This window comes from Cucumis sativus, chromosome 2 (genome assembly GCF_000004075.3).
Source record: "Cucumis sativus cultivar 9930 chromosome 2, Cucumber_9930_V3, whole genome shotgun sequence".
Classification (NCBI taxonomy): domain Eukaryota; kingdom Viridiplantae; phylum Streptophyta; class Magnoliopsida; order Cucurbitales; family Cucurbitaceae; genus Cucumis; species Cucumis sativus.
The window spans coordinates 23554551-23573169 of NC_026656.2; the positions used below are offsets into that span (position 1 = coordinate 23554551).

General features: G+C 30.5%; 2 protein-coding genes across 5 annotated transcripts; one reads left to right on the forward strand and one right to left on the reverse strand.

Annotated features, from left to right (window-relative positions):
* Nucleotides 1-3527: 3527 nt before the first annotated feature.
* LOC101207050 (cyclin-U1-1) lies at nucleotides 3528-4779 on the reverse strand. Its single transcript, XM_004151882.3, has 2 exons — nucleotides 4185-4779; nucleotides 3528-4087 (listed from the first exon to the last, which is right to left on the reverse strand). The coding sequence occupies exons 1-2, from the start codon at nucleotides 4772-4774 to the stop codon at nucleotides 3808-3810; spliced, it is 870 nt and encodes a 289-aa protein (XP_004151930.2). The 5' UTR covers nucleotides 4775-4779; the 3' UTR covers nucleotides 3528-3807.
* A 7802-nt stretch (nucleotides 4780-12581) lies between these two features.
* LOC101206817 (zinc finger protein CONSTANS-LIKE 12) lies at nucleotides 12582-15457 on the forward strand. Of its 4 annotated transcripts, none has more exons than XM_031880570.1 (6): nucleotides 12582-13009; nucleotides 13095-13364; nucleotides 13468-13824; nucleotides 14087-14268; nucleotides 14671-14774; nucleotides 14887-15457. In XM_031880570.1, the coding sequence occupies exons 1-4, from the start codon at nucleotides 12662-12664 to the stop codon at nucleotides 14129-14131; spliced, it is 1020 nt and encodes a 339-aa protein (XP_031736430.1). In that variant the 5' UTR covers nucleotides 12582-12661; the 3' UTR covers nucleotides 14132-14268; nucleotides 14671-14774; nucleotides 14887-15457. The 4 variants fall into 4 exon arrangements, with proteins under 4 accessions (XP_031736430.1, XP_011650020.2, XP_031736428.1 ...); XM_011651718.2 differs by having other exon boundaries at nucleotides 13468-13820; XM_031880568.1 differs by having other exon boundaries at nucleotides 13489-13820.
* Nucleotides 15458-18619: the final 3162 nt, after the last annotated feature.

The window sequence follows — 18619 nt, forward strand, 5'->3', positions numbered from 1 at the left end:
CATGACAAGGAAAATATGGAGTTGAACTAATGTAGTTGTTGATAACATTTTTGCATATAATGTTGCTCTTTATATTATAAAAAAAATGAAGATCCTGAACCAAAATATATTGAAGAATAATGTCGACAGAGAAAATATTGATTTTTGTGGAAATTAGAAGCAATTGAGGCATAATTAAATTCACTTTTGAAACGTTAGGTTTTTGGATCAATAGTTTAAACACTGGAAGGTATCAAACCTGTGGGATATAAATGAGTATTTGTGAGAAAAAAATATAAAGATAATGAGATCACAAAATATAAAGCAAGATCAGTTGCACAAGATTTTTAACAAAGACTTGATATTGATTATGAGGAGACCTTATTATCCGGTGGTGAATGCAATCACATTAAGATTTTTAATTGGTCTGACTCTGTATGAAAACCTGGACATGCATCGTTTGTACTAACTACAAAGCAGACCGCATCCGTAGTGTCCCTAAAATAAGATGTCCAACCTCATTCGTATACTATAGACTATTTAGGTTATATACTCAAATTTCATCTACGTTTATGTTTCTACATAAAGTTCAAGTTTACTCAAAATAGCCACGGGACCTTAATTTATTGTATTTAAGATTATAGTATTTAATTTCACTAATAATTTTTCAATAACGACTTTATTAAATAAAATATGATTACAAACTACGAGTTTTATGACATAAATTCTAACAGTGTGAAGTTAAAATTCGAGAAGGAATTCTTAGCTAAGAGCTCAAGAAGGCTAACTTATTGTGAGTGGTTTTCTCCTTAAAATGATTTCAAAATAAATGAATTTCCATTATGTTAAAATCTTTATAAACTTTTTTGGTGAATTATTGAGTTCACAGATTTTTATTAATTTCTCGACACATCTTAAAAGTGGATTTGACTTACAAATGATTTATTGGATTTGATCAAAGTAAAATTTGAATGGTTGTTGCAAAATGATTTTGATACCCTCTGTGATAAGATTCCTCACACTTGCTTTGTGTTTTGGTGTGGGATGTCCTATTCTTGCTGTGTGTTTTAGAATAAGATCTCTTATACTTGCTTCGAGTTCTAGTATGAGATGCCTTATACTACTTGTTGTGTGTTTTGGCATTGGAACACTCGTTATGTGTATGCAATTGATAAAAATAATTGTTGTTGCATGCATTGAGACTACTTCACCATAACTTGACGAAAGAGTGTGATAAATGTTTTAGCTGGGGATGATACAAAAGATGGAATTTAATATAAAATGACTTGGTGCTATGAATTGTAAAAGTGTATTATGCAAAAATGCATTTCTATGCGATATATTTTATTATGAATGATTTGCAAGGAAATGGTTTCTATATGATTTATAAAATATTTGCTAATGAGATTTGAATTGTGTAAATCGCCTAACACAGTAAAATGACTTGGTTGAACTCATAGTTTTATTATTGAATTACATGCCTACTTGTATCGCTTGGTTTTGCGAAAACAATTACAACACGTTGTGGTGAAAATTTATTTATTGCATGTGTTGGTGAAAAACTCCACTCACTAGACACTTTGTCTAATCTTTCAATGTTTTGTTTTATTTCCCCTAGTAGTGAAGAACATCCAGTGTTTAACTTGCCAACTTGAACGCATACTGTGCCATAAACGAGTCGCATCATCGTGGTAGTCACCACTGTTAGCTCGTATAGTATGTAGAGTTAGGCGAGCATAATCAAATGTTGTTTTTAGACTTGTATATTTTCATGTTGTGTGAAAATTACTTCTTGTACTTGTTTCAAATGTACTCTTGATTAATATAAATATGAAGTGTATTTGTTATTCCAAAAAGAGTTCTTATCTCGCATTAAGATTGTTTTTTTATGTTTAATCCGCTTACTAGGCATTTGGTGTGTTATCTCGCGAGGAGATATGCATTGATTGTCTAGGCGATCGTGCCTTCACATGGTTGCATAAAGTGATCTTGGGGCAGGGCGTGACATTAAGTTCTAATAGCATTAGATGCAATTAGGGTAAAATTGATCCATTTTTTACTATGCATGTCTAATGTATCCATCAAAGCCATGGTTTTGGATTTTTCTTCCGCCTTGCGCGGAGTGGCTTGCAAATGGGCTTAAGGTTTTTGATAAATTTAGTCAGCTCAAAACCTTTGAAGTTTGGGTTTTATTGAGAAATTAATCTAAAAAGTTTGAGGCAAACTCAATTGGTCTTTCAACCGGCTTTAACCATACCTGCGTGGATTTCAAATCCCAAAAATCTAATTTTTGTTTCAAATAATTTTTTTTCGGTAAAGAAACTACCAAACCAATTTTGTTATGATGTTCATAAAAATATTAATAAGTTTAAAGCGTTTTTCTATTTTAAAATATATAATCATGTAAAACTAAGTAACTATAATTAGTCTATTTTAAAATGAATATAATGTATTTAGCTATTATCTTTCAATATATATATATATAGCTAAAGGTACATTTGCATCTCTTGTGAGTAAACTCTGTACATATTCTAGCTTACTTCGTAAATATTGTTCCGTCATCTAAAATTTCAGGAGAAAATATTAAAGTAACGGTGCAAATCAAGATAAAGTTTAAGAATGAAAAAAATGAAACTAATGTATATTTTATGGAGTGTTTGACTAAGTTTGGTCGTCCATACAGTAAGACTAAAAGATATGTGGAAGTAAGACGTACGGTTGGTCAACTTGTAATATCCATCGTAGGGAATACGATTAATGATAAACACATCTAATTCCATAAAAGAAATGACATAAAAAATTCTTTAGTATAATCACTTTATTAAAGAATGGGATAAATTGCTTCATTCTCTACTTGGACAACAATTATAGCTAGGTTTTCTTTTTAATTTTCGATGTTATACATGTGTAAAACCACAAGCTGAATAATTTAAAACAAGTATAGAAATGATTTTTGGGATTATTAGACATTTCAAATTTGAAAAAAGACCCTAATTAATCACATAAAACAAAGTGTAAAATTGATTTAGGATTATACCTTTTAAGTTGGAAGAAGGAAAAAAAACCCAACCATTCTATTTTTTGGATGCGTGATAAATTTCAAATTAAAAAGTTCATGTATTAAAAAAAAATTAAACGACAAATGTTAAAATTAATTATCCCTAACCACATTCAATCAATCAATGTGTACATCTTCAATTATTTTATTTCCTTGTATTAAATTACCATTTTTCATTTGCTTTGTTTTAGCTTGAAATGGAAGTTTTCTCCAGTTTTAATTTTTGGGTCATATTCTTTTCGTCTTCGTCATATTCTCTAGCTTCCCCGAGATTCACTCTTTCTTTTCCACCTCATCCGTTGTCCAAAGATTCCGCCTCCCTTCACTTTGTGCACCGTCACAATTTTTGCCTCAAGTTCCTGCCGCTGTCTGAAGGTGTGAGGTCTTCAGACAAAAGTTATGGTGACCCATTTTTTGGGGGAGAAGGTCTGCACAATGCGAGAAGAAGAAGGAAGATCGCAAAGGTGAGACTTTCAAGGTTTTTTTCAACTTAAGAACAACTTGGACTTTTTCCCTTTTATTTCTACCAAAAGTCATTATATTTGAAAAACCAACATAGAAGTATTTTTCTCCCTCAACAAATGTGTCTTGTTTTTGGCCATTTCCCAACATAGTTCACCTAGTATAAACTTTAACCATCAACTTCAAGCTTAGAGGCTCAATTCTCTCAATTGTTGAACAAGAAACAAACATCGTATATACAAGAATATATATCGAATAAGCAGAGAGAAGAGAAGAAAAAACAATGAATATGATGAGGAAGATGTTAACTAAGGTGGTGAAGAAGAAACAAGAAGAGTGTCGTCGACTGAAATTTCGGAGACGTCGTCCAAAGTGTTAGTAGGCATAATCAAGGGTCTTTCCACTCTTTGCATCTCCCCATTGCCATTCAACAACATCTCTTTCTCCAAATGCCAGCAATAAGTTTCAAAAACCCTTGAACTAACCGTCACTCCAAAATCCAACAAAAAAAGCATCTCTAATTCCAGCTTATTCAACTCTCCTTTGCTCACCCCGCCCACTCGGGCATAAAACGCGTTGTTATAGTGCCTGTCAATCATTAATTTTTTTTAAAAATGTCATTCCAAATAGGACTCTTAAAAAAAGCAAAATGAATTAGATGCAAGGTGTAATTAAAGACTCTCACACGTCGTCAAGCATCTTAGACGCAACCATTACACTTGTGACGAGAAGGCGATGAACATTCAAGGAGATGACAAGGGAGTCGGGGTGTCGATGGATCAACCTATCGATGTAAACGAATCCAACCACAAGACAAGAAGGGCTACAATTGGTGTATTTGTAAATTCTCTCCAAGTACTTCAATATAGAGATGGTTGGAGCTCGGACTCCATGGAAAGCATTGAAGCTGTTTCCTAAATGGTTAGAGGAAGAGCTGCAGCAACCCAACTCTTCCAGCTGTTGGCTTAGCTCATTTAAGAGGCGGTCGTTACGAGCCACCAGCCGGTCAAGGACGAAGGCTAATATGATGAGTACTCTGGGGGTTGGCTCGGCAGCATTATCACCCTCGACTCGCCCCGGAGCTGCAAAGTCGCTGCCTGTTAACATTGTTGGATAAAAGTGAGTGTAGTGTGGGTGTGAGAAAGGAAATGAGAGCTTAATTGATGGGGTATTGAAATTGTAGATAAAATGAGATGGATTTTCTTTGGACGTCAAGCATTGATGGATTTGGTGGTTGTGACTTTCTAAATTGTTTGTAAAATTGAAATTTTCCATCTCATCCAATCTGTTCAGTACCATTCAGAATTCGGTTGATTTTACTTTTTTCATTAGGGCCTATCAATTTTTTTGTGGATATGACGTGTGGGGTTAGAAAAGGATGATACGTGCGACAACACGCTTGCATCCCAATTAAAACTCCCTATGTGCTATTTTTTTCTTTTTTTTTCAAAAATGGCTCAAAATGTTTTCTTTAGAAAAAAGTTGAAAAAAATTACATTATTAATCTCCAAATTTTTTTTTGATAAATATGTATGTTTGGTCCTCGAATTTTTAAAATATATTTATTCAGCCCTCGACTTTATAAAAATAGACCTATTTTGGTTTATGAGTTTTTCAAAATATGTTAAAAAGTTCTTATAAATATTTTTTTGTATTTTTTTAAATAGTTTTAGAGAGATCATGATTTTTTAAAAATTATTCTCCTAATTTTAAACTATATATAATTATTTAAAATAAAAAAATATTTGAAAAATCCTTTAAACCTAATTTTAGATATTCACGATCACATACATTTAGAAAACTTAGAGACTAAATGAATGTATAAGCTAAAAGTGTAAATTTTTAAACTCATAAACCAAACACATACACTCTTCAAAAATTGAAACTTGGTAGTTTTGATCCAACAAAATGTTTGTCATTCTTGGAGTATTGGGTCAATATCTAAATCAAAATAAATATTTTTCCTTTCTCTTTCTTGTCTTTCAATTTTCACAAGAGACTGAAACCAATTTTACAAATAGCTTTGAGACTACTTGTTCTTTACAAATACTATTTTTATACTTAATCTGAAAGCAGTGTGGAGATTAGATTAGGGTTCATTTAATTGGCTTAGGAAAAAAAAATATTTTTAAAAAAATTTTAGAATCTCATTATTATTTAATCTCTTTTCTATAACCAAAGTTGTTTTTGAGTGATTATAAAGCACTTTAATTTTTTTTCAAAATGATTTATTTTTTAATTTTTAAATAAAGCACTTAGAATGTATTTCAAAGAGGCTTAATTAGACTTTTAACAAGTATTTGGATACCAATTTCATAGTAAACAATATTAAGTTTGTGTATGAGAAATTATATCCTTTTCTTTTATCTATTTTAAGTATTTACACAGAATTTATAAAAAAAACAAAATATTTAATAAAATATTTATACTAAACAATAATGAATTTTGTGATTTTAAATTTCATACAAAAATCAAAATATAATAAATTTTGTCATTTTGGATTTGTTCTATTCAATGTAAATAGTTTACTGATTTTTTATATTTTAAAAATACACCTACTATATATATATATAAAAGGACTTGTGAGGTATTAGAAATTAGCACTGATTTTTGGAAGCATTAATGAGAGTGTAGTTATGGAAGAACAATCAATTAGCTAAGTGACCACGTGGGACAGACCTATACAAAAGAATCGATATTGGACTAATACCTAAACTAATAAGTCGTGGTTTCTAATTTTATGAACTAATAATTTCTCAATTTTTTTTGGTATTTATATTCTATTCTTTAGGGAATGAGTATTTACGTGCAAGTATAATATTATCTTTCAATTTGACTGAAATGATATTTTTTAGATAAAAATAGCACAATTATAAATAACAGCTTGAAAAAGGACAAATGATGGCCAGAAAAAGAAAAATAGCAAAAGCTAGGCCCGCCCATTTGTTTAATTATTATTAATCTTAAAACTACTATTCATTATAAGATAATTAATAGATTCAAAGTACAATGTATTTTAATGTCTTCAACATGAGTCAAGATATTGTAGATTTCACACCAGATAGTGTATTTTACTAACAACCTTTAAAATTAAATTTAGTAAATTCTAACTAAATCTGTAATTTTGTTGGTGGACAAGATTGCAGCAATCTCTCCTATAATAATGAAAAATATATCTACAAGATTCTCGATTAGTTATATTTTAGGAACTTTTGTAAAAATAGCAAAAAAAAAATTAGGATAATCAAGCTCATATCAAAACACTTTTTAAATTTGCAAAAGTAGCAAATTTAAGAGTGATGACTATTTGATAGTCTTATGATTACCGTTTGATAGACCTCTGATAGTACTATGATTACCGTTTGATAGCCGTATGATATCACTAACTTTATCGTATTCGCAATATGCAAAGAATTGGTGCCATAAGCTGTCTTTTTCTAAATGTTTTTGTCATTTGATGCAATTTTCCTATATTTTAAACCATTCATTAACAATATCGATAATTTTAATTAAATAATATATAATATATATTTTTAATAACAATTTGAAATTGTATTTTAGATTAAATTCCTTAAATTCACTCCAACTTACGTTTACTAATTAATATTTTTTATTCCTTTTTATTTTAAAACATTCTATTTTCGTGGTAGTTATACTTTTTTTTAAAAAATAATATATATTAAATATATGCATAATACGTTCATTATTTTAAAATTTTAAAATTTTAAATATATGTTATTTATATCTATTTTTTAAAAATGTTTAAAAAATGTGCATTTTTATATTATTTTGAAATATGAGTATTTGTGTTATTTGTTTTTAAGATTCTAAATTCTGAAAATATTATTTTTAGAATTTGTAAACTTTATGTTATTTGTTTAATATGTTTTGTCGATTAATTACAACATTTACAGTAAAACCTTATAAATAGACAATAGTAGAGAATTATAACAAACAAGTTAGGGCTTTAAAGTTATGGCTTTTTGGTATCTTGATTATCGCGTTGTTGGGGTATATGTTCCATTTTCATCTTTGTTTTAAGGATTTGTAGAATGTATATTAAAGAGACTTTTCTCATCTTCAAATCTTTTCATGTCTCGTTTGACTGTTTATTGAGATGACTGCAACAATTTAAAAATCTTTTTATGTCTCATTTGAATTCCATTAGGGGTACTCTAGAGGCTTCATATGCCATGTTGTCAACATTCTTTGATGCACTGGTCCAAAACAACGTTGTTTGATTGTGTTGATAGGGAAAAGTTAGGAGATAGATATTTTTTTAGAGTTTGAGTCAATCAAATTTGAAATTGGCTGGGAAGGATCGGCAACCGATTCACAAATCCTTAGAGGTGCAATTTCAGGACCTAATGTACTAAACGTTCAAAAGAATAAATAGTTATACATCTTTCTTCAAATATTAGTTTTATATATGCAATTAGAGCTTTGAAATAGTTGAGATCTCAACATGGTGTTACTACATATGCGATGTCAATTATCCAAATGTTGAGGGTTTCTTGGCTCCATACAAAGGAGAATGATACCACCCTTTAGAGTGACATGGCAGGGGTAATGCATCTACAACAACACAAGAGTTCTTCAGCATGGAAACATTATTCCTTTGCACGAAAGAGCTTTTGCGTTGTTGAAGGTGTTGAATTTTATGTCATAAAACTCGTAGATAGTAAATGTAATCTGTTACCGTTATTAATAAAGTGCTATTATAATTTTAATAAGTGTCATTGATTATATTATTAGTTTTATCTTAATAAAAAAAAATCCAATAAACCAACATCCTAAGTTGTTTGATAAGTTTTGAATAGTATGTAGAGGCATACAAGGATTAATGTTCAAAATCAGCTTAAAAAGTTTATAGTATGGACATAAAGTTGCATACATTATACTGGTTACATTACAGATATAGCTCACTTTGTATTTGATACAAGCACAATGATCCAATACGTTCGTATAGGTGACATGCGAGTAAAGGGTATCCTATGCAACAAGTTTGCATATAAGACAAGACCACTAGATGTAACTTTGTTAACTTGTTAAGTTTCTATTTCATTAGGATGACTTAGGTAACTTAGTCTTAATCATGAGTGTATTATGCACTTCTGTTTGCGAGAGATTGTCATTTTATTTGTATGAGTGAGAGTGACCAAATTGTCGAATCAATATGTTTATCATTTTGAGGACAAGACTGAGTGGGAGTTAGGAACATAATCACACAAGATAAAATTCACTTCTTCCCGACTTTAGGGTAAATAGATGAGTGTTCCCTTAAATGGTGTCTTCCAAACTTAAACAAAGAGTCTTACCTTTTTTATGACACAAGAAAGGTTTCTGTTTATTGGTTGGACCATAAACAAGTTGTTCATTAGATGAGCACTAATATTTAAAGACTAAAGGTAACCTAGGGGTAAAATAGTAATTCAACTCACTTGATATTATGAACACTTGTGAATAACTTACTGTTATTGATCTATGTCAGTAGACACATAAATAATCTACAGTGAAAAGGGTTCAGCTATGAGTCTTTAGTGGAGTGTATATATATATAGTTAATGAATATTCATTAATGTGGTTAATGAGTTTAGCCGATTAATCTCATATCGTTGTAGTTCTGATCTGTAGGTCCATTAAGTCTCATTCTTAGCTTGTAAAGAGTAATGAGGTTTGTTTATATTTGTTGCAATTTGAAATGTTCAAATTTACTTTGAGAATTAATATAATGTATGGTGATACATTATAATATAAAATTTATATTTTAATTAAACTTTATTATATAAATTTAATTTTGGATATGATTCAAAATTAATTTATGAGAGAATAAAATATTTGAATGAGTTCAAATATTAATTTAATGTGAATTAGATTCATACTAAAACTGTAGGTTAAAATTTAGTATGTATATGATACACATTAAAACTATATGTTACGAGAGGAATTTATATTTGAATATGATTCAAATTTTGATTAAATTAAATATCTTAGCAATTAATTAATTGGAGAATTAATTAGAGAGATTTTTAAAAATATAAAAATGGAAAAACTATTTATAACCCCTACCAAAATTTTAATCCAAACTCAAATTATCCATAGGATGTAAACACTTTATACTTTCTTCTATTAACATAAAATTTTCAATTAATTAATAAGTTAAATTAATTTAATTTAATTTAATTAATATTATAGGTTACGTGGGAGATATTAATTTAAATATGATTTAAATGAAATATTAATTATTTTAATATTAATTTAATTTAAATTAAATCTAATTAATATGAAATCGTTCTACCACATATTCCAATATTCACTCTAACATAAAAGGTGATTATGATTATTGCGTATTCTCGTTTCTTTGGCTCTAAACAAACTCCCACTTTAATTTTGGTTCACAAAACAAAATTTTATTTAAAACAAAAGTCTGTTGGTGGTGGTGCCCTAATATTGAAATTTTAGTAAATATGAAGGCTTCGACGAGAGTAAATATTTCTTTCCTCTTTTGATATGTATTTTTTTTATAGTATGCTTAACCATAAAAAGTTTGTTGTCTCCTACACAACCTTATAAATAGACAAATTAATAGACAAATTATTATAACACATATTATGATAGTGTGGAATCCAAACACAGACTATTATAATCTCCAGATTATTATAGTATTTAGACTATTATGATTGACATAATATTATAAATTACTCATTGTCTCAAAAGGTTAAAAAGTGTCTAACCTTTATTACTTAATCATATGATATCTAGATGTTCATCTCATTCACTATATTTACTTAGTTTTGTTTGGTTTTGTGTTTTTTTAAAAGTAGTACAAATATATTTTTTTCTCTTTTTTTCTTTAAAATAAAGATTATAACCTACTCTAACCAACCTTAATTACTTGATTATCAAAATGTGTGTTAGCACATGAATAACCCCATTAGATTCCTCCATTTTTATGTACACCAAAAAAAATTCAATTATATATGGAGTATATTCAATTTCTAGCTATTTCACTGTACACCAAAAAAAAATGATAACTAAAATTCAATTACATAATTTTGTTAATAGAATAAACAATATTTTATTTTAAATAATATTTTATATATTGCATTGTGATTAACAAAAGTGTTAAAAATTAAAATCCATTATATAAATTTGGCTTGGAAAACCACAATATAAAGGGGCACAATAAAAAAGAAGAGAAAGCAAAAGTTCCACGTGTACAACATGATATTGAGTCCCAAAGTCATCTTTCCTAAAAATTGCATACATATATTGGCTGATGTGTCAGTCAAATTGTGGCCCATCCTTTATCCAATACCTCCACATCATCATCTATATCAATATTCAGGTCCAAACACAGCCATCTGTCAAAGTCAAGCAAGGTTAACAGTGACTCCCAAATGTTGATTAAATAACCAAAAGTTTCCTAAAGCAAAAACTTTTCTTCATCAACACCAAACACAACCCATCTGTTTCCTTCTAATGTCTTCCCATTCAGATTTTGGCTTTAATCCTGTTCTTTCAGTTTAGATTTTGGATGAAGTTCGGAATCTCATTGGAAAGGTAAATTTTATAAAGAACATATTCCATTTGTTTTATGGGTATTTAAAAACTGCATTTTTTGTTTTTATGGATAGAAAGTAGTTTATTTTTTCTCTTCTTGTTAAGGAAACTTTCTGGCTTCTTAGAATGATCACAATTTTTAAAATTATTATTAATATTACAAAATTTAAGCATATGTCCACTGTAGTAATTATAAATTTGGTTTAATGCCATTTTGAAATTCTATCTTAATCAATTTTTTTTCCTTTCTTAAAATTTTAAATTCTTTATTTAATATTTAAAATTCAAATACTTTTTGTTGAATTTTTTTTGTTATTTGTAGCTACTTTAAAATGAATCAGTGTTTACTTTCAATTTAAATTATTTTTTAAATTTCATATTTCATTTACTATCTTGTGATGATGTATTTACAAATTTTTACTACTGGTACGTCGAATTTTATTTAAATAACGAGGTGTATTTTATGTTTATAGAACATGTTCGGCTTAGAAAAATTATATATTTTTTTGTTTATAAAATAAAGTTTAGTAGTATTATCAATTTTTAAAAAAGAACTATTAACCACAAACTTAAAATTTGAAGGATTTAGAATATAAAATAAAAGATTTTGAAGAGTTGTTAAACAACATTTTTTAAGAATTAAAAGATTAATTAGACAAGAAAGAAATGAAAAGAAAAGAAAAGAAAACTTGAAGAGTTGTGAGCTAAAAATTAAAGTAGCAAACCTGTTAAACAATCGCCTAGAATTAAAAAAAGTTTTTAAAATATGATATACCACGCTATCGAGTTGATTTTCGTATACTATTTTTAATGAGTGGTTGCCGATTTATTTTCTACTTAATAAATAATTTTTATTTAATCTATTCTATTGGTGTAAAGTAAGAAAATTTGATATAGTTATAGATTTGGTGGAGGTAAAGTCTCCAATAGTTATAAAACTCTTATGTGTGCATCTTTATTGAAAATTTCAATAGATTAATTTAATTAACTAATTTTGTGTAACTAAAAAACTTGTAGTTATACGAGAAATATGAAGGAGTAAAAATAGATATTTGTGGAATAGAAAGCGAAAAATGGGTGGCCACGTCAGCATCCATGAGTCAAAAAGCTCGAGTAAAACATTACATCAACAAATTTGCATATTTTGTATATGTTTAAATAGGATTAAATTGCAAAAACCATCCCCATTTTCAAGGTGGAAAGTTTAATGGTATAATTACCATTACCACCATAGTTTAAAATTGATTTTTTTGGGGTAACTTATCATAAATTCTTTAGAAAAATACATGAAAGTTGATTTGATTTTGTTTAGGGTTATAGTTTAAATGGTGAAGGTTTAGGACGTTTTCTGTTGGAGGATTACAACGAAAAAGCCGAATTCCCGCCACGAGGTTAAATTCGGAAATTTAAAAATTAAAATAATAATAATGATAATAACTTTAAAAAAAGAAAAAAAGAAAAAAAGAAAATGTTGTTTTTGGTTAATTTGGATTGAAACGGACGAAGAGTTTATTATGGAACCTCTATGCGAGTTCTGTGGAGTGGTGAGAGCGGTTGTTTATTGTAAATCGGATTCAGCCCGATTGTGTTTACAGTGCGATGGCCGCGTTCACTCCGCTAATTCGTTATCTCGACGCCATCTTCGCTCTTTACTTTGTGATAACTGTAATGCTCAACCAGCCATTGTTCGTTGTATGGATGATAAACTCTCTCTCTGTCAATCCTGTGATTGGAACAACAACCCAACTCCCACCCCAACCCCAATGCCCTCCTCCTTCTCACATTCTTCATTCTTACTCCGGTTGTCCTTCCATGCCTGATTTCTTCCGTTTCTGGTCTTCTGATCCCTCCTCCCTTCCTCCTCCCCATTCCTGGTTCCCCCCTCCTCCTCCCCCTCATTTCCCTTTCTCAACCACCCCTTTTCATCTTTCCGATCCTCACTCCAAGGTATCTTCTTCCGATCTCCTCCTCATTTCATTAATTAATTCCCTTCAAATCTCATCTCGGTTTCCTTTTTTTCCCCCATTTATAGGGTTGTTCTGATTTTAAAGATGTTACTACCACCACTACTGCTGCTGATGCTACTCATGATCATGATGATTTATGTGAAGCTTTGAATCTTGATGATGTTTCACTTCATTTGGATAACAATGAGGATGAGTTGTTTGGCTGTCCTCAAGGTACTACTATCAAATGTCAATTTGAGGATGGAGAATTGGATTCTCTTTTAATGGAGAAGAATTTCTTTGAGGTTACTGATTCTAATGCTCCTCCTCCTCCTCCTCTTGACAATACCATTGAGGTATATAATAATGTGATTGCATTTTTTTTTTTTCTTTCTCTCTTTTTTTCAAGACATTGAGGTACATGAAATGACCTTTTTTTCTTTTTAAATTTTAATTTAGGATATATCATCTGTACAACAGGATTTTATCGGATTTCAATCGTCTCAAGAGGGGGTTTCCATTAACATGATTCAAAATGGCAATTCCAATTGTATGCTTATGAATCCTAGTTGTAATGGAAATATCAACATTGGATTTCCTCCTACTGCTCAGGTTCATTCTAGCATTTCGCTCTCTCTCTCGAATATGACTGGCGAAAGTAGTGTTGCTGATTATCAAGACTGTGGGTTATCGCCGGCGTTTTTGACAGAAGCTTCGTGGGATCCTAGTATGGAAGGTATTGGTCCACAAGCAAAGGATCGGAATAGGGATAAAGCCAAGATGAGATACAATGAAAAGAAGAAAACAAGAACGTTGGTATCATTTTTTTGCACGAATATCTCATTCTCCTCTAACTGTCATCATTTACATTCATCTATTTAGGTAACATGTTTACTAAGATAGAATAACTTCGTTCATCTTAGTGATTTTTTACTTGGAGATACAAAGATTTTGATTTTGCTATGTCATTATCTGGCCTTTTATTGTTGACAACTGAAAACTAATATGACCAATCTTGAGAAGAGAGGAGGCTATTTGATCATTTCAATTATGATATTTGCACTTTCTTTGTATTCAGATTTGGGAAGCAAATAAGATATGCATCTCGCAAAGCCAGAGCTGATACTAGAAAAAGAGTTAAGGGTCGATTTGTGAAAGCAGGCGAAGCCTATGACTATGATCCTCTTGTGACGAGAAACTTTTGAGCCATGATAAAGAATTTCAATTCCAGATTTCTAGACAAATGCCATATTGAACAAGGTATGCTTTGCTCTGCAACATCATGAAATTTATTTCATGCTCTATCTCTCTGGTTTATAATTCAATCAAAATGCAAAATGTCTATTAGCCATCTATACTTCGACATCATATAGTATGTTCAAAGCCAACATTCAAACATGATCCTAGGTCCTCCACCGCATATCAAAAGATATCTATATATTTAAGAAAATCCCTTCCTTTCGGTACATGAATCAAGAATAAAAACTCTCTTGCTTCTTGTTCGTAATTCAGACATAGAAGAAGGTTTATTTTGGATGTAAATGAATGAATAGAAAGGGATTAAAAACTAACCAATAATATCTTACACCGTTCATCTTGTAGCTACATGATAGCATATTTCAATACATGTGATTCCACCATTAACGATGGCATACTTCACAGGTTGTAGATAAAGATGTAGCCATAGCCGCCAGAAGCTTCATAATCGGCAGATAGTGTGAAGAATAATTGTCCATACAAGAATGGTTCTAAATTTCCCTGAAGAGGTTGGTATTTTCATTACTCCTCTTGTCAAATTAGATTTCTTAAAGGAAATGAGTTGCTTCCTCGTTTGTTTACTTTAAAAATGTTCTGTTTTATCCTTCATTTCCTTTGCAGCAATGGTGAAAGATTTTCCAGATAGAGGTGGAAACAAAGTGATAAAGAGACCTTCAAGGGACAATATTAGTACATCATTTTTAGCCTCTTGCCTTTTCACCCACGCAATTCATCGGTTACTGGGCAAAGAAGCAACTCATTTTTTCATTAGTATATAAATAAGATTATTCTTTCTTTCACTCCCACGTAATCTGTGTTGGTCACTGTTTGGCAGAGTCGATAGTCTCTGAGAGTATAATAAAAACAATTTTGATCATAATAATAAATAATACAACTTCCAATCTCCTCTTTTCAGGTACTAATTTTTGCATTTTTTGCCCAGAAAACAACAGCCTTTGATAGCGATTTTGTTTTTTTTCTCGTGTCTGTTTTTAAAATCTTCTCTAATCTAACTTAACAACAAAACTTAAACAAACCAGCAACTTGGGGTTGCAACAAACAAACAAATGTACAAGAATTTCACCCCTGTTTCTTTGCAGTATGATTACAAAAGCCATTTTTGCTAGACTAAAGAAAGAAAGATTGGAAGACAAACAGAGATTGATGAAGAACATGAAAGATTTTACAAAAAGAGAAAGGGCCTTTTGAACATTACTGAGCAGCATGGGTTACGATTGCCATTGTTGTTACAGTCGTTAGCTTCGGCGCAAGCGATGATGGTAGGGAGAAGAACCTCAGTTGAAGTTCCCATGAGGTATTTTTGTGTAAGGTTTTGGCAAACATTACAGAGAATGCACCTAATATGCCTGAGGGCTAAGAAATTTGCACCATGAACCCATTTGTCACATTTCCTACATAAATACGCATCATCTGCTTGGCAATACAATGAAGCTTTCGAGTTGCACAGCTCGCACATCACCACACCAGCTGCCGACACAACGCCCTTCTGGATCACTGGAGACTGCCGGCAACCATCGCGACCGTGAGCGTGACCGTGGTTTCCCTCCTCCACACCTCTACACATTTTTGCGTTTTCCTTCACAAAAACTCAAGTCTAAAATGTAAATGTGGCTGCTCCCGATACCTTAAGAGTTGGAGGTATATATATATATATATATATAGGCAACCACAAATTGTAGTTGTTTAAAATCTAAATGGGAAATTGATGGAGGACCAACTTTGTCCTGGATTTACAGCATAATGACATATTTGCCACTATCTGAGAAACCCATGTAATCAACACCATTTATTTCCACACACTTGTATAGATGAAGCAATCTATTTCCTTTCACAAAAAGGGTAATTGAGAAACAAAAGGTTAAAAAGTAAATGAAAAATTAAAAAAAAAAAAAAGAAAAGAAAAGAAAAAACAATAATAAATAAGAAAATGTGGAGGAAATTGAATTGATGAGAAGAAGTGAATAATGGCGTAAAGAGAGAAGAAAGGAAAAAAAAGAGGGTGAGTGGTTTAGAATGAAAGCTCTAAAAAGGTGAAGGACCCCACAGAAAATAAGAAGATTTGAGTGAGGGGTAAAATTGGAAATTGATAATGATAAAATAATAATAATAAGAATAACAAAAATAATAATAATGTAGTATATTGGATTGGAAGGAAGGTCGTTGTCCACAAATTGATTTAGTGTTGAAATGAAAAGCCACATGTGTGGATGAGACATAGAAAGAAAGAAGGATTGAATAAGAATATATCTATATATATATATATATAAATAAAAGAAAAGGGTTATTAGCTTGTAACGCTAACATGTTTTATGGTACTGACATTGTTGGCTTTTAACTTTTTTATTTTGAAAAATAAATATATATATATATATAGAAATCAATGGACCATATGATTCCTCATTATGTTTCTCTCTTTCATAGTTTGGTTAGCGTGTCAATGTTACTGACGAGACATGTGGAAAAAATTATGACCTTATGTGCTTCAGGCATTCATAAAATATCTTAGGAACCACCATATGCTCCATCTCTCTAAAATAATGAACACACTCCCTTCCCTCCCTCCCTCCACTTCATAACCAACACATTCTAAACACATACTACGTTTATTCTCCACTTTACCCTTCTAACTATTTCCATAATATCTTTTTTTTTTTTTTTTTTTTGTGGACCTAAAAATTGTTATAATTATAATTATTTTCTTTTTTAATGAAATCGGTGGTAATAGCAATATTTGGTGTCCTTTGATTTCTATAAAGAAAAATGAAAATATAAAATTTTTGGCGTAAAGCATGCCCCCACGCATGTTACATACTTTTTAAATTTCCAATTGCCTCTTAGCGTAGTTGAGTAACAACTTTTCATGTACAATATAATTCATATGGTTATGAGTTTTCAACCTAATGGAATCAAGAGATAAGAGAGTTGTTTTGATTTCAATCTAACAGAATCAAGAGATAAAGTAGGAAGATTGGATTTTTCTTCTATTTTGAAATTTAAATTGGTAGATTCATAATCAAATTTGTTTTCATTTAACTGCTCATTCAAAATATGTAGGATTAATCAATCTTTACTTTGTTGATCACCATTTTCATTTTATTTTAATCTTTACATTTTTCATTATCTTATTCTTTTTTTATGATTTTACTTATTATTTTATACATATTAACATATATAAAAGATTTAAACATCGCTAAAGATGATCATACACAAGCAACATCTTACATTGTTGTTAAGTGTAGAAAGTCCTTTTTTTAGAATGAATGACAAGTTTCCATGTTGTCCATGTGATGTTATGAAACTATATGAAAAAATATCTCGGGGTGAATGTAAGTCACCACAAGGTTTATGAAGAGGCCATGACAATGCTTTGAATTCTATTAGGGTATTATGTGGTTCTCATGTGCTTAGGATGATTTGAAGGAATTTAGAATAAAAGAATTATAAATATCAAAAGAAAAGAGGAACATCTCCTACTACTTCACCACGTTGTACTCGACCCCCTCACAACATAGCCACTTCTCTAGTTGTTGTCATGCATGCCTGCCACTAACCACTAATCACATTGTCATCGTTCATTGATAAGTTCTCCACCAAAGTTAACCATCATTGAGTGACCCTCTTTTATCTCTCTCTGCATGACTCTCCCTCTCGTTGCTATTTTCTCTAACTTCTGAAATCTCTAAGTTGCGCCTTCCAATTGTTGTCACCTACGGCTTACCTACCAAATTTTCAACTATCAGCACTCACCCAACTATCAATAAGTTGTTGATTTTCTTTCCCCTCTCGAACTTACTTTCTCTTTCTAGTTCTCTCACAATTTTCTCTCTCAAGGGATCACTTGTTAGGATTTTTGTCCTAAATCTTGTGGTTTATAATGATTAACATTTATTTGTTGAATAAAATAAAAAGATATTTCATCTGGCATATAAACTAACTAAATCTAATAAACTATCAATTCAAGGTTGTTTAATGTAACTTGAACGGTATGTGGAGACATACAAGTAGATCATGTTTAATTAACAACCTATAAGGTCTAAGTCTTTCCTGGTAACATGGTAGATACAACCCACACCTTATAGATGTTATAACCAATTTGATCCAAATTGTTCGTGCAGAGACATGCAAGTGGAGAATCCTATATAAAGATAGTTTCTGTAAGATCGAACAACAAAATATATAATCTCTCTTGGTAACACCATTAAATAAAGAGATTAATATTTCAAACGGATAGCCATATGTAACTTGATCTCAATCATGAATGATTTATGAACTTCTATCTATAAGAGGTCTTTATTTGATTTGCACAAGTGAGAGTAGCTTTTGATGTCGACTT